This window comes from Bombus affinis, chromosome 1 (genome assembly GCF_024516045.1).
Source record: "Bombus affinis isolate iyBomAffi1 chromosome 1, iyBomAffi1.2, whole genome shotgun sequence".
NCBI lineage: Eukaryota > Metazoa > Arthropoda > Insecta > Hymenoptera > Apidae > Bombus > Bombus affinis.
In genome coordinates this window covers 9,664,210-9,688,252 of record NC_066344.1, presented here as the reverse complement: position 1 = coordinate 9,688,252, position 24,043 = coordinate 9,664,210, and the positions used below count along the sequence as shown (strand labels likewise).

The 24,043-nt window shown below is 48.9% G+C and overlaps 1 protein-coding gene across 3 annotated transcripts in view; it reads left to right on the top strand.

Annotated features, from left to right (window-relative positions):
- LOC126916769 (myocardin-related transcription factor B-like) overlaps positions 1–24,043 on the top strand; it is a 245,503-nt gene that overhangs the window by 156,618 nt on the left and 64,842 nt on the right. For all 3 annotated transcript variants that reach the window (XM_050722954.1, XM_050723040.1, XM_050723122.1), the window contains 3 exons: positions 11,606–11,706; positions 11,804–12,021; positions 13,681–13,868. In XM_050722954.1, coding sequence (XP_050578911.1) covers positions 11,606–11,706; positions 11,804–12,021; positions 13,681–13,868 — 507 coding nt within the window. The remainder of the gene's footprint in view (positions 1–11,605; positions 11,707–11,803; positions 12,022–13,680; positions 13,869–24,043) is intronic.

The following is a 24,043-nucleotide window of genomic DNA, read 5'->3' as shown; positions in this document are numbered from 1 at the left end:
CAGCTCGCGAGGTATTGATTTAGTGGCCTTCGTCATGGCTGGGAGCGAAGAAAATTCATAGCTCAGTGAACGCGAATTTTAAACGTTCGATAAACTTAATAGCTGATTTCGACGGTATTTCCAAGTTACATGCGGGATAATGCAGGTATGTTGGACGCATTCTGGTAAAATTACATCTCTTGATAAAGGTAGTAAGCTGACTGCCTAGATAATCATGAAGCACTGTGTCTAGCTGACAGACGAGATGAAGATACCTTCACTGCCCATATGCGCCTCGACCTCGTTGATTTCAGTCGAATAAACAAGACGTTATGGGACACAAATGCGATACGTTATCAGGGAAACGACCCCATTGGTTTTCGTAATTGTCTCCGAGGGAAATTAGGTCCAACGGAGATCTGCGTCGTTATCGGAGGGCTGATAGCTTCTCAAGGAGAAGCGACTTGTATGTAATTGGAATCATTGATATCTAGATAGCTTGCATCGGGAGTTATTTAAATTAAAATGTAAATTAGATCGCATCGGCGCTACCAGTTATTACGTACTTCCAGTATTCCCAACATCCTCTGTAACTCTGATCACTGGTTACATCGATAGTTACATTCACGGAAGTCTCCTTTGAATATGTATTAAAGTTTACACGAGATACGTAATCTGATTAATGGCTCAAAAATTGGTTCAAACTTTCGATTAAGTTTCCTTGGGACATTCGCTGTGCTTGCTTTTTAATTTAAAAAATTTGCTTCTTCTTCTTCTTAAGGAAGAGAAGTCGCAAACCTTCGGCATGAATGAATACGAAACATTCCTTTTCGTAACAGGTGTCATTATAAATACGGAACTCCGAAAGACACGCAACCGCTTATTTATATCAAAAAAAAAAAAAAAAAAGAAAGAAGAAAGCGCGCATCTCCCTTCGAATATTTATTCCTGGCACGTTCACGACGCGAGATACGGGTGTCCCAGATTTTTGAAGAAACACCCGTTAGATGCGCGTCAAGTCGTTGCACGATGGGCCCTACGGGGGTGGCGTGTATGCTGTTGACCCGGTGTGGACCGGTTCGGGTCACTCCTTTTTTCCCTGGCCGATCGAGGCCTTTTTTCTGCCCCTCGCTCCCGCCTCCTCTGGAAGCAACATCGATATAGCCAAGTGTGACGTCACGCGAGGAGGCGTGATAGGTTATACTCTCGTGCGTGTGTGGGCTCACGCGTGGTCCAGGTGTGTACCCGCGAGGCTCATCAGCCACGTTAACAGTTTCCCTCGATTTCGATCTCTCTGCCTGCTTGCGACCAGGGGATTAGGGTACGATTAACGGTTTGTTCGGACGACGTTCAAGCATGCCGCTACTTTATGATCACGAATTGTAAGATCGACCTAACGCGATTGCTACGAACGAAGAATTCCTCACTATCGCTGAATTTAGTGTTTGTATGTTAACTACCTTGTTGATACCTTCTGTTCCTCGAACGTTATATTATACGACTATTCCGTTAACAATGTAAATATTACAGTTGCAAAAGTATCATTGGCATATATCCGATTCTACGATTAAATATTCTCTCTAAATGATATCTCTACGTTCGCTTTTACGAATACACGCTCGCTCGTTCCATCGTAGCTTCTTTGATTTCTTCTGGAAGATGAGCAAGGTATGCGATTCGAACGGAGGTAGCCTGGTTTCCACTGCTCGGACTAATTAAAACGGGCCGCGGAGGGGAGCTAAATAGAAGCAGGCAAAACCTTGGCTCCGCGGACGATATGAAAGCGTCCGGTGGACTGCGAAGAAGTTCGTTAAATAATCGATATCGATGCGAATCCTGGAAGCGCGAGGAATGAAATTGCTAATGTTATATCCCCGAGGATCGGCAACCCTGTAAGAACTGGCTGATTAATAATTCCAGCGTATCCGTCGGTTTCGTCGTTAAAATTGAACGTGACGGTTCTTTCTGCCAGCGCCGTTTCCACGAATCGCTGACCCCGGTTCTAGATCCACCAAAACGTCCATCCGGACACGCTCAAAGAAAGGAAATCGCTCTCTATTCGGACGATCCCTCGAGGATAGAAGAAAGTTAGGAATGCGCAGCAAATGGGCGTTTCAGTTTCGCGGAAACGTGAATTCGTACTCGGTCCTCGGCTCACCGTAGTCCTCCATCGAGATCTTCTCGTTTTTCTGCTCAAAATATACCTAGTTTCATCGCCTTTGCCACCCTTGAGCGATTTTAGCCACAGCTGGCGTTTACTTTGAGTCGTAGCTGTTACGACACATACCGATCGAACATTGTTCCATCTCGAAACTATCAGAAGCGAAGAACAGGATAAATGGCCGAATCGCCTTGTAATAAATTCATTTTCAGTTCGGTGAAATACTGGTCGTTAGTAGCTACAGAACAGAGAGGACAGCTTCACATCGATTTTCTAAGATCATTTTAAAAATGCAAGATATCTATTCTGACACGAACGATAGGCGTATCGTTGCAAAGTCCGAAGTTAAAGCAGAGAACGTGCAAGGATACGCGCGCCGGTAGCGAACCATTAGCGAATCGCGGCAAGGTTGTTCGTCATCTCACGCTTGGCTAGCCGTGGCCAGGCATAAGCTTGCTTTGCCGACACGCGACCCACACGCGGCCTGCACTCCCTCTCTCTTTCTCTCTCTTCCCCTTTCGTTGCCTTTTCTCGGCGGTCTAACACTTACTATCTCGTCGTGTTTTTCTCAAACCGTGTCCGTCCGTCCCGCCACCGAATCGACATAACCGAGAGAGAATCACGACACCGAACCAACATGACTGGAGAAAAAAAGCGAATTTCATCTCGTGAGATAGTATTGGTGGTTTTTCTCAGTCGTATCGCTTCGGTGAACTGTCCCGCCTGCGCTTCATTTTCTACTACTCTCGGTGCTCGCCACTCTCCAGACCAGGCCAAGACACACGGTGCAGGGGAACAAGACGGAAATAAGATACGACACAGCTGATACGCCTTCGTCCGTCGATTACGCGCTAGGTGTATGCCGGAGATTGCCGGTGATGTCATTTCCAAGTATAAACCGCCGCCAAGTGCAACGCGACTGCCTGCCACTTATGTGTCCACGACACCATTTTATTGGGGATACCGTAGGATGATAAGGCCCGCCGATAATCGTTTTTCGGCTACTTTTTCGCTGGCCGACACGAGCACCGTGGATCGTCAAGCCTATTTTTTTCTCTCTCAGCTCATATTTTTCTCCGTGATTTTTATGCACGACCCATGCTCGTCCCGATCTACGTGCCAATTATTTATTTTCACATCCCGATAAGCCTCTATTATGTCTTGAACCATGGATATTCTTTCATGAACACCTCGGTGAATTCGTGGTTTTAAACCGGTACGTCGATATCGCGGAGCGTTTCGTGCATAATTGACTTTTATCCCTGCTCACCGAACGCGTCGTGTATCAGGCATTGTAGCGTGTCAGGATGCATTGCCAAGCAGTTTATCAGGCTACTTTGAATGGCGACGAACGCGGATAGTTTCGCTAGCTTGGATTCCGATAACGCGAGCGTTAGAGAAATACCGAGGAACATATGTTCGCGATCGGTGTCGAACGAGCTGCGTATTGTAATCTGCATGTTGTAACGTATCTCGTGTATGAATTAGATTCTGATAGAGGAGGCTTAATTCTGAAGCTTCGATCTTGCAACAAATATCTTTAGCTATTAAATATAAATGAAAATAAGATAATTTACCAAGAATTTATGAACTTTTTCGTCTTAGGATATCCAAAATTCGTCGAATATTCTTCATTTCTGTCGCATTATTTTCTTTTTCGTAGAAAATTCCTCTCGAAATTTGGATTCTTTTAAAGACTATGCTATTTTATTTAAGCGTCTTTTTGTACCGAAATAATTCACGATGTATTTGAACGGTTTCTCATCCTTGTTTCGGATATCGTGCAGGTATTCGATCGGTGGTCGCGCGCGGCTGCTCGTCGATTTTTCCGGCAGCCGATTATTAATATCCCGGAGGCGGCCGCGGATCAGCATTCCCAACGACATTTCTCACGAACCGATTCGCGAGTCAAAAATGCCCGCTATCGACCGCTAGAAATTTATACCACGAGGGGCTCTTGCCCGATAAAACAAGGAATTCGAAGTCAGCGATGAAGTGAAGGGAGGTTTGTCCGGCCTGAGCGAGCTGCGCCCGCGACATCAATCATCCTGGCGGGCAAGACTTTCACCGGCTGTTACGACGACGACGTCCACGTAGCTACACGAAAGACTCCTGGCAGTCCTGGCTCGAGTGCGTTGCGCTGCGTTGCGTCTCGTTGCGTATCGGCTCTTGGACTTCCGTACCAAGCGCGTCTCAAACTATTTTCCACCATCGAAACGAACATTCCCCTTTAGCTCCTCTTACGATCTTAGTATCGTAGGATTTCGCGTATTGGCATTGTTCATCGGCAAAATTATACAAACGAAGCGACTACGACGAGGGAGAATAACTAGGTGGATTTAAATCTAGATATCGTTTTATTTTTCTCAAACACTTGAGAATATTCTATTTATATCGTTATCACGTTTCACGTTAAACTGTAGTACAGATGACTGCCGCTTGCTCGCAGCAATATACCGTTTGAAAGCTCGAAACCTCGAAGAGGAAAGTCAACGCGAAGGAAGAGTTTACGAAATCGTCGCCAATATTCCGGTCGTCGAAACGAGACCAATTGCGTTATGACTTCTCGCCAAAATATCTTGATACGTAGCAATCCGCACGATTCGCAACCCGATTCCTTCTTAATGCCCAGAGTTGCACAGACACGATTTATGAGCTGGAATCTTTCGACACGGTGAAATCGGTGCTTCGTCTTCCGAAGTTTCACGCTTCCTCTCTGTTTACCAACTTCGTGTGCGAGAAATTGTATCGCGCGCCGGCCAAAGAGAACGAATCGAGTCCGATTTCGACGCATTCAATTACCTTACACTCATAAAATGGCTGTGATTGGCCGATAACTCAGCGTCTCCTTGCGAATTCGAAAAGCAGGACCAAGAGGATACGAGTTTCGTTGGAAGGACCAACCGATTCGGGCCAGTAGCTTCGAAGACGGCCGAGGATGATTCAATCGAGGCGATTCGCGTTCTTTCGGCAACGTCCCGCCCACGGACGATCGTGATCCACCTGGAATGAACAAGACGAACAAAACGAGAGGCAAAGATCCAAGCGCGCTGGTAGGATCGACTGTTCGACGATGATTCAGGCAAATCGATCTGCCGTGCGGTCTCTCTTTCGTCAGCTACATAATGTTCCGCCCACAGAGCATCATGCTGTAGACCGGAAAAAAATAGAAGTCGTACGATGAAGGGACGCGCCCTGACATCGCATCGGTAGCATCGATCGTCGGTACATGATTTTGTTTCATAACGATGCCCCCACGAACCTACTTTCCGTGGAGCTTCTTCGAGGAACGTTGATGGCACTCGGCGATTCTTCGCCGAAACGAGTATCGATTTGAATTCATCGTCTTATTCCGTTCGAGCTGCCCACCGTAATCGAGGCTGCTTTATTATATACTCGAGAAATTAGCATTCATTGCGGTCTCTGTGCCTCGAGATTAATACACGCAAGTATCTTTATACGAGGAATATCGAATGTCTACTCGCTGATAACTGGTGAAAAGAACATTGTAAAGTCTAAATGAAAACGTCATAGATATCCTATCCACAAAGCGACTTAACTTTACGATCAAAGACCAAACCGAGTCGAGTGGAAACTCCTCCGCGATTCGATAAAAATCTGGCTATGACGACCACCGTTGAACAAACCTGGCCACGTGTCAATTACCACTTGGAGAAATTTCAAGCTCGTCGGTGCGACTTTAAGAAAATAGGCCTTCGTGTTAAGACAGAGAAGAGATGGTCGGACACCCAGCGCGTCCCACCCACGAGAGACGCGAAGGATGATCCACGAAGAGAGTCAGAACCGTGCGCGGTAAGGAACTAGAGAGACCCGGTGAAAAGTACCATTGATCCAGCGCCATATTTCTCCGGTCGGAGTTTATTGAGGAAGCTCGGTGATGGGGGAGGGTATGGGGTGGAAGTATTGAATTCATCGGTGTACGCATTGTCGACAAGATATACGAAGCTGGAGGTTACGGGTTAAGTGGAGCCTGTACCTCCGGTAAATAAGTCTCCCCGCTCGCTCGGGCTGTTACCCGTGTACGTGTGCGTTGTCTTGGCGGGCGTTACGCGTGTGGAAAGTGCACGCTGCCGGCCGCACATAGGCCAGGCCACGCTTTCACGGGGCAATTTATAATCGTACCGGGTTCAATGGAACCCGACCGTGTGGGACGGCCGAGAACAAAGGAACACCCCGTGGAAGCTAGGTGGTTGCGCTCCGCGACGACCACCACCTCCGTGTCCGACGCTCGCTTAATCGATGATTAGTTGCTTGGGAGCCCTTTTGATTCCCGAAGCTGATGTATCTTCGCGTTGGCCCAACATTTCTTTGAATCGTGGATGGATAACGTAGCCAAGCGAATCTGAAACGAAAAGTATCTGCGAGTAGGCGGCGTCGACAGGTGGAGGTAAACTCTTCTTTGCCAGAGTTCTTTTTTTTCATCGAGTTTGACCGGTCGAACTATATACGCTAGATACTGATTGAAAGAAGTATGAAAATTTTAATCAACTTTTCCTCCTATAATGAACACGGTTTTCGTTCGTTGCACTTTGAAAAGGTATCTAGCGGAAAATGTGAGAATTGAAAGCCGTAGGAAGATCGAAGTGCAACAAATCATTGTAAATTACGCGCAGCTGAGATCCCGGAAGCGAATACATATATCGTGGTGTGTCGATCCTCCTGGATACTTTGCTCTCGATTTGGCCACTCGACTACGCCCACAGCGGGGTCGGCCGCTCGACAAAAAAAGCTCCTTCATTAACGCCGCTGACTTTTGGACAAAGGATCGAACACGGTCGGGTTACGTTGGCTCTCGCGTACAGGCAGAAAAGGGGATCCTCCGTGCGTGGACATTGTTTGTACGTGAGTTACAGGAACGAGGAGCACAAAGCGCCGGTTCCAGCCGACCTATGACCCCGTCTCTAATGAGCGGCAAAGCACGGCTATTGTGAGCGAGCCTCCTCCTCCGCGTCTACTGCCTCATTCGTTCTTCTCTTCCTCGCTCGGCAGCCTAACCCTCCGCGCTCCACTCCATCCACCAGCACGATTATTTCGAAAGAACATGCTACTCGCGCATCGTATTTTGAATCGCAATAGCGATTAAAAGTTATTGCTGCTGGAAATCTCCTTTGAATCCAGCTGATTTTATGCTTATTGAGATTTGGAGGTGATCGTTGTGCTTTTCGGCAGATAAAATAAAACGGCCAAATAGAAGCCACGGCTACCGTGTTGCCAGGTAGAACTACGACTACTGCACTGGGAAATTCGTGCATTTCGAAAGGCGGTCGTTATAATTAGCCGGGCTACGCATCGAACCAATCGAAACAATCGACAGCGTTTCGACGCGAAACATTGTTTCAACCGAGGGAATAGGCGTGAAAATAACAACACGTATGATCGATGCTCGGTGCAGGCGTAATATGCGCATGCATCGTGGATGCAAGTGCAAACAAGACGGAGCGAGGTATGAGGAAAGAGCGGGAAAGAGACGAGGAACGCTGGTCGTTCTCAACTGGGTCGATCTCGATGCTCTATAATCCAGCAATGCCGCCGACAAATGGAGTGCTAAATAATCTCTCGACGAGAGTGGAAAAACGAGCAATAGGCCGCACGAGTCCCGAAGCAGACCGTCGCTCGGGTAATAAGTCATCGAAGAGTATCGAAGAGGATCCTCGGGACACGTATCTCCGGCGAGATCCGGTTCGCAGAGGCAATTTTGGAAATTGCCACGATTAATTCCCAAAATTACGAGCATTTTCTCTTCGAATGGTTCGGTGAATGTCGATGGACAGCATTTTTCAAGGTTTCTGTCGCGTGATCGCACCCATTCGAATCCAATAACCAATCATCCATAATCGATGTAAAAAGGACGAGTTGCTCGAGCAGTCGCTTAATAAACGATAAAAAGCAATGGCACGGAAGAAGGATTTTTCCGCGAAGAAGGGAAGTTTCCGTGGTACAACGATCAGCGAACGAGCTCGACGATAGTAGGAAGAGCCCTGGACTCGCGGCGGTTCTTCGAAAGGGCCGCGAGCCGGGGAAAAAAGGATAGAAGAAAGGGGGAAGCGAAATCCCGAGGCAAACCGTCGCCGTTCTTGTCGGCCAGGCAGACGGCAGCAAAGGGGAACACCCTGTACATGCCAACGACATTCCCGAAGTGCAGCGTGCAGTTTTTCGCGGCTACCAGCGCAGGCCCTGACGAGAGAGTGACTCACGGGCTCTGCAGTCGAATGCAAGGGCGAACACGCACGTGCTCTCTCTTCTACACGCACGTCAGTGAGCACGCACACGTGGCCCGCGGCCTACCTGTGCACGTGTACAATCCGTCTGTACAGGGTGTTTATCGCGAATCGGTTTTGCTTGCAGCGTAGCTTCGATGATCGTCCCCGCGTCACCGAATTTAAAAGCCAAGGGGATGATTCAAGGAAAGTTTTAAGCGTCTGCCAAGAATAGAAAATTTGAGTATTTGTAAGGAAATCAATTTGAAAGTTTCGAACAAAGATAACGGCACTTGTATCGAAGTGTCAGGTTTGCAAGCCCGAAATCGCCGGCAAAGTTAACGTACTACTCCACTTGTGAATATCGAAGTACTGTACCTGATCCGATCGACCGATAAAATGTACCACGCCTGTGTATAAAAAATCTTACGTTAAACGTCAAGTAAATACCTTTACAGGGCCGAGGTTGTTAGGAACGCTCAAAAACCTAGTGTACGAAGAATCGATCGACCTTCGTCCGGTTACACCGCGATAGTTCCACGATCGAAAGCACGTCACCCAGTATAAAACGCGCTAGAATTCGTGTGGACGCGTACACGTGTACGTATACTCGCGAGCATGTTCCGCTGGACGGGTTCGTCAGTGTGCAAGTGGATCAAAGATCGAAGGATCACGAGCGAGAAGGAGGAGAAGAAGAAGACAACGACGACGACTAAGACGACTACGAGGACGGGTGGAACGACGCGAACCAGAGAAGTCCTCTGTAGAAGAGAGGGAGGAACAAAGAAGAGGAGAGAAGCGCGAGATTTATTTGCCCGAATTTCGACTGGCGGCCGATGCCGTAGCCGCTTCCAAGGAATGCATTTCGCATTCGGGGTCTTCCACGGAATATGTTCTGCGACGGGGTTGAGGTTTCTGCTTCGATCGGCTAAACCAGTCACCGAGGTTTGTTATTGTTTTCGGGGGCCACGGACCGTTCTTGCGATACGCTGTCTCTGCCTGCTCTCGTACCTTCTGCGGTCGACTAGTGGATCGTGTCGGCCATGGGTCCAAAGACCGAGCTTCCAGGATCCCGCGGTTCTCCATTTTTTTCTTCTGTCACGAGGAACTAGTCGATCGTTCTTCTTACGGTCTGCGTGAAACCAGTAGTGACAGCTTATTCGGATGATGTATGGGCAACGATGCGCGACGTAATTAGTATTCTATCTGGAAGAGGATCCTGGTAGAGTATCTCCATATTATCGTAATTATGTTGGAAGAGGAGTTGGAAGTATTCTCAGCAGGAACCAGTTGGTTATAAGTAGCTAGAACGGCGTTACATAGTAGCTGGCGCTAACTCAAGCGCCTTTTGCTTTCGTGTCGACCGTCATTTTGCGTCTCCGTATTAATCGAATCGATAAAATCCAACAGTCCGTGTATATACGTCGATCAGACACGAAACGAGAAATTCTAAAGGCTCGATCGAGACCGTGTACACCGTGGAGAGGTAAGAATCGGTTTCGTTGGATCGCGTGGTGAGCACGATCGAACGTCGAACGAGAGACGATCGGTAGGCTCGCGGATGCAGCGCAGCCGTGAAAGGTGTCGTTAACCGAAAGGAACAGTCGAACCGATGAGGCTATTGCGGTGTTATCCGATCGAGGGATCGGCGATCGAACGGTGATGTATCGTTTCCGATGGGGCTCCCCTCGAATCGGCGCTATTAGGCCGTTGGCATCGGTTTTTACGCTCGAACCGAGAGATTCCGAGGCACGGGCGGGCCTCGCGATGCGTGTCCCGTAAACGACGGCATGCACAGCGTTTAACTAATGTGTCCGGGACCGGTCGGGATCGCATTGATCACCGTTCCGAGACTAGATTTATGTCGACGAATGATTCACGGCGTGATTTACAGCGGATTGTCCGGTACGCGCATACTGATTGACCATTTATTCCGCTCTCCCGGCGTACCGGCCCACTAATCACTTATTGGGTTAAGGTGAAATCTTCTCGACGTTTGATCGTCGAAACTGACCTGTTTCGATTCTGACCGACAGCTCGATTCGAGATACCGTGTCGGAGGACTTCCTGGTTCGCTCGAGACGCCAAGCGAATCTTTTCGTTGCAGCAAGACTTATAGGATCCATCTGACTGAAGTCATCTTCCCAGCGACGTGATGTTTATTCACTTCAAAGAAACAAAACGATCATCTCTACGAGCTACCAGCTTGAAATAGATCTATGTCCCAGATTCTAGACCCATCTTACACCGATCGAGGATCTCTTCGTTTAACGAAGATCGGTGCAGAAAACCGCGTTTTTCCTGTAGGTTACATACGAGTCGGGAACATGGACTGTCTCGAATCCGTGTTTTCTGTCGGCGAGCAGTCCGAAAGTCCCGCAGGACCACTCTTCCTCCTTTTTCCGATCTCTGTCTGCCCGATTCGTGGCTCGATCACGAAGGCAGGGCACGCGTCTCGCCCGTAGAATGTCGTCGTAACGAGGTGTTCCACCCCCCTGTCCCCTCGAGCGTCTCCCCACCTCGTCGGCCAACGAAACCCGGTGCACAGCGACAGATTTCTCGTCCTTCGTCTGGTTCGTGTCCAGAGGTGATCCCTTCCAGCGGCAACCGGCAGGGACGAACGTTTAAATTAGGCAGGGAATCCCGTGGAATCCACGAAAGAAACGGAGCGGCCGGCATTCCGTGAGGTTTTGATACGCCTTCGGGCTATTGGTCGTCGGGGTACCATTAGCCCTTATGCGGTGGGAATGACTCCTTAGAGCCCAACCGGTCAACCTTCGCGCGGTGGGTCGTAACCGCTTGCACGCTCTAAATCCTACATTTAATCGGTCGCGAATTCGATCGGTGATCGATGAGGTCGCCGATTCGCGACGAACCGCGTTCGATAGAATTGCCAGAAAAACTCGGCTTCGATCGTTCTCGTTGCCCCACGGTGTTTTATCACTGCGACCGCGATAGCGAAGGATGCGTCGATCGACATCGTGTCGGCGCCGATCGGATTTATATCGTCCACTTTACTCGGAATTGATGTTCTCTCGGATGATTTAATGCCACGAAGTTATAAGAAGAATTTTCTCGGAACGCGTCTCATCGTTGTATTTTACCGGATCATTTTGAAAACTTCGAACTGTTCACCTGTTTTTATAAAATCGATATCTTTCCCGATATATTCTTTTTTCTCGTAATCGGTAGGAATTGTTCTCACGCGAAGAGGGTTTGTAACAGCGTTCGCGTTTATTCGTTGCAGAGTCTGGCCACAGGTTGGACAGCGGCTCCCCATTCTGGAGGATTCAACTCGATCAGGATCTTGTAGACACCATCAGCGCTATATACCCGGAGTGGTTTAAGGTAAGCTGCTTGTCCTTTCCTGTCCCCCCTGTCGCCATCGGTGGCCCTCGAGCGTCCTTGAACGAATCCCGGATAACGAGGTGCGCTCCTCGTGCAGGACTATACTAACACCCGAGCCTCGACTTCCTCTTCGTCGAGTACTTCCGGTGGTCAGTTGAACACCGAGGGCATCGTGGCCGCCGACACCAGTGCCGTCCTTGATCACAAGGTCGCCAAAGGTGATTCCAAGTCGAAGACTAAGGCGAAGAAGGCGGACAGTCTGAAGGACAAGGAAAGAGACAGGAAGGAAGCCAGACGCGAATCCAAAGACGAGAGGTGATTACCCTGCAAATGAATTCACTCGCCAATAACCGTCTTTCCAGACTACGATTCCTCGAGTGACTGACCCCACTATTTTTATATCTTTCGCGATACGGTTGCTTCTATCGAATACTTTTCGTCCAACACGTCACACGTTTGTTATACCTAAGACTACGGTTACGATCTGCCTATCGTTTTCGCGCTAGCAACAGAACGCAAGCCCAGTGCGTTCTCTTTTCGACAGTTTATTATTTCTATCAAGTACTTACTCGCGACCGCGGGAAGTTGGTCGCGATAACCGTGTAACTGTTGCGAAAACGGAGTTCCTTTCGACGATTCACGACCGATCTAACTTGTACGATTTAACGTTCCCACGTAATCGTTACGCGAGAACATAAACGTTCTAACCACCTTGCTATCGAGCAGGCTGACGAGCGATCTTCGATCTCGAGGACTTTCTCTTTCGAGTACCTTAAAATATTCCATCGGGCAGCGGCAATTTTAGCCCAAGTTTTTTATCCGCGGTTCGGTCCGCTCTTATCTCTTCGCCGGCGTTTTATTCGCGTTCTCGCCTCGAATGACCCGGTTTTATGGGCTCGAACTCTTCGAGATACCGTCCGCGAACGAGCGCGCGTATATCGCGGATCGAGCTGCGTTCCACGCTTTCCCTGGCGCTGAAACGCCGCAAGATAAAGCGTATCGATGTTATATCGCGGTTTATCACGCGCTCTAAATCATCTTGCGGAACACGAGGATACGGCCTCCGAGATTCGCGAGGCTGTACCGCGCGGAGGCAGTAACGTAAATAACGCTTAATAAAGCGGAAGATAACGCGGTGCCGCGGACATCGTAACAAAGTTGCTCAGACTTTTGAAACTGCCTCCGCGTACGTGTTTTCGGATAAAGTTTAATTGGCTACTTTTGTTACACCGTGTTTCGTGAAAAAATCAATGTTGCAATAGCGAAATTAAATACAGAACCGATGGTTGTTCGCGGGTTGTTTCGTGGCGATTCGAGGTGCCTTACGGATAAGCAAAGAACAACGTGCTAATAAGTGAAATAAATACGAAGCGATCCAAGTGATTTAAATAACCGAAGTACAGTATCGGCAGCTTCGAGTCAAAGTGTTGTTAACGCGGTAAGCTCTTATTCTCGACTGAAATAGAACGAGCGTTATTCCGGCAAAATACAAAAACGTCCATATTCAAGCTTTTGCGCAAAAACGAGCAGAATCTATTAGAAACTCGAAGAGAACGGAACCGCTCGATACAATAATATCCTGAAAGGGTTTCTTGCTCGGAGCCAAGGGGTCAGTCACTCGCGGTGGATGCGGTGGAAGAGGAGAGGAGAGAGAGAGAGAGAGAGCGGTTTTCGTCGCTTTCTGATGAAAACGTTCCATTCGGTTGAACCGAGTGTCGATTGATCCGTCATTCCTTCATCATCGGCAAAAACACGACCAAAGGATGGACTCGGAGCCGATTGACACTCGTTTTGCCGGCGAGTTCTCCTCTTCGATCGTTCGTCTCCTCCTTCCCCTCCTGTTCCTGGACACGAAGCGACGGCAACCACGAATCGATGGGTCGATCCGTTGGTCGGTTCGACGTATCGACGTATGAAAGATTAATTCACAAAACGGCACGTTTTGCTCGTTTCGGTCCGCGCTCGGACCCGCAGGGACGCTGGAAACGGTAAGAAAGGCACGAAGCCCTCGCCGCAGCAGGATAAAGCGGCGGACGTGGCAGGAAGGAAGACCGCGGGTGTTCCAGGATCGGGCGCAGAGATGGCCGAGGGTAATCAGTCGCCGCCGAAGGCGGAGGTCGACGACTCGTCGCTTCAACACGCCATGGATCGCAACAAGGAATGTGAGTACATTTACATTTTATTGCTACCTTTTTGTACGACTGCTCCTGTCGTCGCGCTTTATGACCCTTAAACGAGAACGCCGTACCGGCGTAACCTCCAGTTCTTGTCCAGCAACCGATTCGTGTTTCGTCAACGATCCTTCTCGTCGCGAGTCTCTCGCGATTTTCTGGACGATCCACCGCCGCCGACCCGATCCGATTCGTCGCCTCTGCAATCGTCTCGGGCACACCGCTATTCACCGGATGTTTTTATCGGGTCGTACGGCCACCGATCTCGGCCTCGTAACCGTGAAAAGGATACATCGTCACCGTATACCGTCGATCGCCACGACGTTGCTCCCCGTTCAGAACGGAGCTACCGATCGTAACGGAAGATCGACGCTCGCGTACCACGAATTTTATCGATCGCGGAATGCCAGTTTATATCTTTTCTGCGAATTAAACTTTTTCTCTAGCCACCGTAACGAGAGGAATCGGCTATCGTTCTTCCTTTCTATGTTAATGAGACAACGATTTTAAAAGATACTCTTTTTTCATTTTTTTGCAGCATGTACTCTTGCTTTACTGCAATTGCGATTTTGTAAGATAAATAGTAGTACTATGTAAAGTACTGAAAAAAGATATTCCGCCATTCAAGAAACTTTTATTTCGATCAGTTTATTTATATCTGAAGAACGAATCTCGTTGACAACCGGTAACAATAGAACAACCGGACAAAGCTTCCCGTTGCATCAAGGCACGTCCACGCCCTCGATAACCGTCGATCGATCTTGGCTTCCAGCGCGCGCGGAGGAGGAAGTGTCGTTCTTGACGTCCGGAATAACCGATGAAAACGACTAACGGTTCGCCGTGCGACGACGTTCGCTTCCGATCGGTTGCCGGTCGCATTGGTCTCGGTTATTATGCGAGACGGCCTGTAATCGCGCAACTGTGTTCCGTGCAACTCCACGTTGCAGTTATCCTGGCTGTTAGCATCCGTGAGCCATGAACGCCTGTAATCCGCGGCCGAAGCTCACCCTCTTTAACGAGGCCCCCGCTATTATGCTCCTGGTGCCAGTGTAATCAGTCGCTCGTTATAACCGACCGATCACCGACTTGGAATCCATAGATATTTCTACGAGTCGCTCTCTTTAGCACTGTGCAACCCATACCTCTGATCCTACTCGTATAGCATTTCCGTTGCCGATTGCACGATTCGCGATAACAACATTCCTCCCGGAAGCCAGTGAATCTGATAATTTTTACTTTTTACGTCATAAAATTTTAATAGGTCACTACGAAAAGTATTATCGCGCTACTGTGGCTGTTATAATATTTACAGGTAGATTAATGAGATGCAAGTACGTACATTAAACTTCGTATCGTTTAGTGGTACTTTTATACAACGTAGATTTACGTACACTCCGTCAACTCAACAAATTCGTTCTCGTCGTAAGTTCCGTCGGAAGAAAGAGGTTAATATCGAACGACCGGTCGTGGTCGCAAGAAAGTTATACCGACCACCGGCGCGAGTTGGACGTAACATCGTCCCGACATCGGTTCGAGCAACACCGTCGAACAACAATACAGCGAGTGGCCAACGATAACTCATCGCGGCCGGGTTTGCGGCGCTGGACGCTGAGCCACGACGCACGCAACGATCCTACGGACTGCCGTCATGGCGGCGGAGGCTACGAGACGAGCAGAAGACGCGGCAAAATGTTGCCGGCCGAAAATTGATTTCACCTTCGGCAAACGAGCCGCGGTTGCTTTTTGCCGCGTTCGCATACGTTATCCCCCGCAGCACGTGAGCGAGGCGAGTACGATCGATCGACGTATAAATACGTCGAGGCGGAGACGCACGGACGACCCCCGCGGTGCGTTTGTTCCGCGTCGGATCCACGTCCTCTCTCTGCCTTGTCTTTCGATCGCTGGACGAATCGTAGCGCGTATGCTCAGGTAGGTCGAGCGGAGAGCCTCATTAAAGCCGCGGACCACCGGCTGCAGTCTTTAGAACGTCATTTTGTCGCGTTTATCGGCCGCCTTTTTCTGCAATTACTTTTTGCCAGTGGACGAACCGAGCCGCGTTCTCCTCACGCACACGCCGAGCTCCGAAACGCGTACGCGCCGCTTGTGAACCGCGTACCTGTCGACAGTGGCGTCGACCTTATTTTTTTGAAGCTATAGCGAAATACGGTAGGCTAAGTTTAACTGACCTGTATTAAGAGAAGGACGAAACGGAACCAAGTATTTAACTGACAGCGTTGGGAACTTTTCGATCGCAGCGTTGCTTTACTTCGTTCGCACGTAGCTACCGGTTTCGTCGTTTCAGCAAGCAATCGTTTGCATCACGGCAAAGTATTTGGTAAGACGTTCGTTTCCTCGTCCTTTCATTGTCCTCGTATCTCGTCCACGAGAAAGCAACCGGAGTCTCGCCTCCTCAATCTAGAATCGCAGTCGCTATGTGGAATATCCAGAACGCGACGTTCCCGCGAGAAGGTTTTCCCGCGTGAAAATGCCGGTGGGCCGCTGCCCCCGTAATTCCGACGTCACTGTTCAGAGACAAGTTGCGCGCACCTCGACGAGAACGCACCTGTATACGTGTGCTATGCACGCGCGCGGCATTGCGCTGTCCAGAGAGTAATACCCATGAAAGAAAAAGGAGGGGAAAGAGAAAGAAAGATCGTGCGCGCGAATATTCGTGCGGACAGGTAGGTGTACAGCGTCGCGCGACTGTGTGCAAGTATAAATATACGGGAGACAGGAGGCGTGCCTATTTATAACGGTGATATCATCGACGATTACCTACGCTTTCGCGTGGACAATCGTAAATTCTGCTGGCAGAAGGGTGCGGGCCGATTTGAGACTTTACCGAGTATCCCTCGATCTCTTTCTCGCTCCTGTATCCGTAGAATCGTCGCGTTTCGCTTTGGTCAACCGTTCCAACCGTCTTTCTTCGTGTCTCTAAGTTATCTCTCTTTCTTCGCGCGGCGACGCCATTATCCGTGCGCCCGGACGGCAGACCGGGTGTGACTCAAAAGTTCGAGACGACTTCGGCTCGGGAATCGCGAGTAATTTAAGGTCGATTCGAACCTCGATACGCCTCGTGTGGGCACGGAATCCTTCGATAAAATTTACTCGGGCATTCTCCGTGTCGGATCTCCTCGGCGAACGTTCTACCATTCGCCGGGGTGTCTCCGTCTTCGTGAATTCGTCGAACGTTGCACGACTACGAAGAGGATGCGATAATATCACGTGGCGTTTTGACTCTAACAAATCAGGTCTCGATAGCAACGTTTTACGTTATTCCGTAGATTGATTTTAATTCGTGTTTAATGCTGTAGTTGGGATTAGGTTGGGGGGATGTGTTTAATGTTATACGTCGTTACAAAAAATTTGTCTTCTGCCCTCTCGTAATTACGATAAACGTATAAATACCTGCACGGTACTGTACAGTCTCTTGACAGAAGTACGCGGATCGTTTGCCACGTTTGCCAGACATTGTGTCCATACGGCGCAATAATTTCGGCATTCCTCGCAGTGGAAAACACGTTCCAGCGGCGGGTCGATTAATAAAAAAACAGGATTTCATCGAGTTCTGCAGGCCGCGACTGGCGCGACGCTTGGATTCCACAATGCGTCTTGCACACGGAATCGAACGAGTGTTGGCAGCTATTCGACTATTCTAAAATTCCCTTAAATAGGTTCACCAACTGAAATCTAGGCGAATCAGCCATGGCACCGCACGAGTAGTGGAACCTTTGTTAATTAATCGAAGAACACGATCGCGAGGGTAATTGTACGACACGGATACAAACGGGTCAACGACACCCTAAAAGTAAGTTAATGTCATGTAGTGTGCCGCTGGCCGATGCACGATCGTTTCGTAACGAAAAATTATGTCAGAATTATGCTCGGTATGGTTGAGTAGAGGCCTCGTTTGCAGCCAGCAGCTCAAGCCGATAACCTCGGTTTGCCGCGGTCGAACGCTTAATGAGACATCTTCATTAATGAAACGTCCCACGCGACGGGCTGGTTTTCCATTATAACAGCGACCGTGCCGGCGGTATGCTTGTTTTTGTCTCCGGTCTGTTCCAGCTGGCAGGGGAAACTCGACGGGTAAAGCGGACACATTTTCACCATCTCGCTCCTCTCCTTGACCAAACGAATTTCGTAATGGCCGGCTAATTGGCCCGGCCGTCGATTAAAGCGATACCTTCTGGTTTCCTAACGAAAGACGGTCCACCTTCCACGAACCTCTTTCTCGAAAGTTTCATTCCTTTTAGTCTGTGTAAACAGCAACTGGTTGAAGAATTGATCTGTTGTTTCGAGAAATTGTTTCCTGGCTGTAGCGACCATTTGGTGACAATTTGCCAAGGGGAATTTTACCAACGAAATACTTTTCGAAATATCTTCCGTACACATTCGGTTTGCAAACGAGGTTAACGACAAGTCAACCACCTGTTTGCGGCTCACGTGGACACGTTAAACGATCCGAGCCTCTAGTATGCAAATCAGCGAACTGTCGCAATCGCGCGTGCAGTCCACGAGTCGAGTTGGCTCCAATAACAAAAAGTCAGCGAAGATCGTGCGCAGCGCGTCGAGGCGGTTCTGCGTCGATAGCTTGTTCCATCCTCGGTCGGTTTTGTCGGATTCACGGACCTTTAGACGCGGGCGGCTCCGATTCCAGAGGAATCGACGCGTTCCGCGCATTCGCGCTTTTTCCTCTAAGCGCTAAAAGTCGCCCGGTATACCTTTACCGGACTTAATTATACGGCCGAGTTTGTATACGCTTTGAAAAATCCATTCGACGTCCAATTACCGGGGCGGCGACACGAAAAACACCGTTTTTCTATGCGAGACCGCGGTTGCGTTACACGTACGCCCGATCTTTCGAGGGCGCTTACGGTGAAATTAATTAAATGAAAAGCAGGATCGTAACTTTCGGTTCTACTGGCCGTAAAAGCCGACGTTGGACGCTTTTACGGCCTCGGGCTCGCGCCATCGTCGTACCGTACGAACGCTCGTCTTCTGTCGGAGGACGTCCGCAAGACGGCCATGAGTAGAACGCGGCTCCTTCCACCGAGGTTAACCCACTTCGTTCGCCCGAGCTAGCCCTTCGCGCGAATCATTTTGCGAATCATCGGCAGAACACGTGAAAAACCACGTAGGACGTGGTCGAGCGCGCGAGTCGTTTCTTTCCACGCGTCGAAGTCTCCGGACTGCGATAGGCGACAGGCTCTTCGACGGTTTCACTCGGACCTTTCTTCGCGAAAGACGTCTCTCTCGTCGAAATCTCCGCGTTAGTTTCAATGATTTATAGCACCTATCGCGAGACTTCAAGTACGCTGTTTTCGATCGAATACGGAGTATGATGGATTTTAATGAATCTCTTAACTTATCGCCTTCCATTTCGAGAACGGTGGATACACCACGGCCAGCACCGTAGCGACCCGTGTAAAAATCAATTTTTCCACGACACGAATTCAATCGTACGAACGGAAAGACGATGTCAGCTCGAAAAATCAACGGCACGGCCCGCGGAGATAAGCTTACCAGCGCGAGATAGACGGAGACGAGAGACACCACTCATAATCCCACACGTGTCGGGCATAAATTACGCGGCGATCGATTTCGCGGATCGAGAATAGTTCCGACAATCTCGTTTACGTTCTATCTAATTTATCGCGTGTCGCGCGCGTGTACTCTCGAATTAACTCGGAACGCAGCGCGGCGCGGACAGAACGTAACGGCGTGCGCTCGCTCGCTTACTCGCCGAGTCGGCCGCTCGCGAGATAACCAATCGCCGAGACTGGTCCACAATTCATACGATAGTGTGTAACCGTGACAAAAATGCGGCGCGGAGGAAAAATCGAAGGCGGACACACGACGCCAGCGTTCCCCGCTCTGTACAGGGTGAACCACTTCGAAGAACTCTTTTATTATTCGTTGCGTTCAAGAGTGATCCAGTTATGTGGAAAAGTTCGAGCGCTCGATGCGGGAACTTGTCGCACGAGATAGTACTTTTATTCCAGCGATCGGTACCCACTTTTTCTCATTTATAAATAGCTTTCTTGTATTATTTACATAAAGTATCGAGCTTCGGAAATGCGAAAAATGGTTGAATGTTTAATTGCCTCTGTCGTGTAACATTACTGTTCGTGTGTTTCTTAAATTTTCTCCGTTCGTGATTCATACGGATTAATGTTAGAGATATATTCTTGATGCTATGAGATATTAAATCTATTTATCATTTCATTATACCATATTAATTCAGAAGGGGAAAAGCATATCTTTATCTCGATATTCCAAAGAATCGCTCGCTCGGTACCCTCCATTTTACGATATCCGTGTAACTCGATTTTCCTGCCTTACAAACCACGCGATAGAACAATGCCCGCCACGGATGATAAGGTTAATCGGATCACCGTATATATTTGCGTTTACGGCGCGTGCTACGGCGCGTTCTCGCGTCAAGCCTGGACGCGCGCAATTTCGAGATAGCGAGGCGCTTTCCATCGGCCGTTTCGTAACATCGCGTTTTGATAATATTATGTCGATTTTTCACGCCTGCCTCCTCGAGGGATCGATCTCCGCGTCATACTTATAAATAAATCGCGCGCGTTATCATTGCATATTCATACACATCGACATGCTCCGGGTTTCCGTGGGCGAACCGGATCGAGATATGTCGAATCGGAGCCGCGGCTGAAAGTATCGCATTGAAATCGCCGCGTATATACACAGGCTGCCGCCTCGTCACCGTAAAAATCCTTGCGCCGCCGTGGCTGTGCGTGCATTCGTGGCGTGCTCGCGCGAAAAAAGGGACGCGCACACCTAGCGATGCTTACATGCCCGGCCCACGCACGTAACACGGTGTTTTATAATGGCCCGGCGACGAGCCACGTGCCAATCCACCGACAATCGCGCCGACTATTTTCTCTTGCAAGTCACCGGCTCCGAGCCCCGTCCCTAGCTCGTTTTCGAACGAACGGCGACGCTTCTGTCGTGGACACGAACGATTTCCTTTGATTTACGACTCGAGGCATCTTCTTTCGCTCCGAGCTGCTCCGAACCTTCGATCGTAATTGATAGTATTTCAAAGTACTTTATGCGCGTACGATGCACGGATCTCTGGTTTGCTGGATTATGCGGGTAGTTGAACGTTTCGAAAAACTTTATCGGTAAACGATATTGACTGGATTCTCGATTTTCTGAAACTTCGATGTTGTCGCAAGTATTTGGTTTACGTATCTACTTTACTGCTCGTTGGTACTCAGATATTTTCATCGATTTGTAGTAACAGTATATTTTGTAAATAACGATCGATTTTAAGAACAGCCTCTATACGAATTGGTCATCTTGGAAGTAGCCTTTTTCACTGAATACTATATAGAAATAAAAATGACGACTTTCATGTCGCGGTAGGCCGAAGTAGATTAGAATCTGACAAGCGGCAGGAATTCGTACATCGAAACGAGGCGTTGAATTGAAATTCAGTAGCCGGTGCGACGGAAAACATTGACGGGAGGAAGGAAGTGACGATCGTTGGTATTCAAGGCTGTTCGATCGGTCGGCGTATCGCGCGAGGCGGGAAAGGGGCGTCGGAGAGGGATCTCTGAGCCAAAGAACTCCGGTGACCGAGTGCTCACGCCGGCCGACGCTTAGAGTCGTTTCTTAGCCAACACCCACGCGCGACGAATTAAACGGGACATCGTTTCTTCCTTCCGCGAGTGTTCGTGCCCGGAGACGCCTAATTCGAAGCAAAGCCGAGACGACACTTTTACCTTCGCCTGTCCTATGTTGTTTCCTTTCGTTCCATTCCACACCCTTTCGTTTGTCTCGTATCTAGGTTAATTGGATTTTGTCCTAGAAGTCAATATCTCGAGTACGTTTCAAACGTAAATTTACGGCACCTATTATCATTTTTATATGCCTGGACCGCGCGATATTTCGACTTCCAGACTCTATGGTAAATCACATTGTAAGAAACAATCGCCACGGACATTTATCGACGAATACGCTTCTTTTAGGAGATTTTCTGAGAAACTTTTTCTCGGAATTTTAAATCTCCGCTACTCGTCGTAAGAGTAAGAACCAGTAACGCTTTCTTTACTTCGATCCACCTTCCAACGCAACACCTGGTCAACGAAAATAATCATAAATCACTAAGTACTCCCGCGCAGGATGTTAGAAACAGAGAGATAGGGTCGGGATTGGTTCGATGCGATGCAATTTCTCGCAGAAGTCTCTCACGGGTCGTTTCGCCATCGCGACGATAGACGAGAAGGTAAAAAGGCCGGACACAGGACAATTCCACGGCCCACGCGTCATTGTGGTCGCGGCAAATCGGTCGGCCACCTGGTCCGATACAACGTGTCACGCCGCGAGCCGCACGCTGGCCTTCTCCTTCCTCCTTTTCCTCTGGTTATCTCTGTCCCGCCGGTCCGTCGCCTTCCATCGTCGCTGTTATTAGACATTATCGTAACTCCGAACACCTGACGAGCTGGCCGCACGGCTACCTGGAAATATTGTCATTCCCAACGCGCACCCGTAACGAGCCGCCTATCCTTCTAACCAGCGCGGATTCATCTCTCGCAAGGATCTCTTTTATTCGATTTTATCGTGATTTAGTGACTTGGAATGCTGCTTCGTGAGTTTCCCTCGGTACCGATGCGATTTCGATGCTGGGAGGTCTGTATCGATTAGGATCTCGCGTCGTACCACCAGCAATCCTTTTTCTTCGCGATTACTATTAATTCGTAATTGTGTCTTTTCCGATCGTCCTTATCCTACTGCTCCTCAAATAGGTATACTTCCTCGACAGAGTTTCAAGAGCAAACTGTACGAAGCTCAACGTTCAAGGCCACCGACAACCAACAAACATCGGAACGTCATCGAATCGTGGAACTTTGTAATTGGCCGTTTATACTCGAGTTCCCTTAGTGGGCCAGCTAGTCCAAGGACATAATCCTTCGAACGTATCATCGCCATTGATCCATAATCGTGGATTCGCTATTTCCGGACGATAAACACGCGGAAGTGCGCCGGACCACGATTATGGTCACTGAACAGAGGGAAACAAAAGCCATTGATCCTGCGTACTCCGCTTTAATTCTTCGAAGTCGTTCCGCTCGTCGAGCATCGCTTTAAACCGTCCATTATAGATCTTCCAGATAAAATCGCCGTAATGGTTTCGACGTAGAAATTGACTGGTTCGCGGTTCTACGAGCAACCGAGCCGCATGCCATCGAAGGCTTTCACTAGCTCGCAGCGAAGATCGAAATTTCGCGAGATCGATCCTGGCTGGTCGCTCCACGCGTTCCAGTCACCGCACCAGGGAGACAGTCGCCGATGGATCCCTGTCGTTTCGTCGTTCGTGTTTCACGGGGATACCAAGTTCTTCGAGCTCGATCGGTAATTCCTCGCGACACCTTCTCGCGTCACCTCCTCGCATCCTCGCGCGTTTCTCTCGAGCCGCCGCGCCGTCCGTTTCAGCAAAGGTCGCCGGTTGACAAGCCTTCGATGGATTCCTGTTGCGAAAGGACGAATGCTCGCATCCCCGAGCCGAGTAGATCGTCGAAGATCTATGATCGAGTATATTCGTTATCCTCCGTGATTCTGTTTCTTGTGTAGATAGCGTGGAACAAGCTGCAGCGTGGTATGCGGTAAATTGAGATTGCGACAATTGCTACAGCTGCTGTGGGTGATTCCAACGTTATTACGCTGGCTAAGCGTTAAAACGGGAATTGCTATTCGAGCTTCTGTTCTTTCGTTTGCGAAGAAAAAGCAACAAAGATGAGAGAAGGAAAAATATCGTATCACTTGATGTTAAATTCTAAAATTAAAATGAACGATGATCGACGATCTGTGGAAATGGAGTACAAAATTGATGAGATATTCCCTATCGGTGCAACGATGTTTACTGACGTATTTGATTATGTAGATACAATATTTTTGTTGGCATGCGAGAATATCACGGCATTCTTGGCAGAGAACAGCGCTAGCAAACAGTACTCGCAGTGATTCAATTCCGCGTGACATTATTGATGGTAAACAAATCGAAGGACACAATTGGCTATGTCACGATAATGAACAAGCTGAATAACGTCTATTTATCGTGAAAGTTAGCGTGTATATTAGCAAACGCGAATCGAAACGTTCGTATTATTCGTAGTAACAGCGTTGGCGAACAT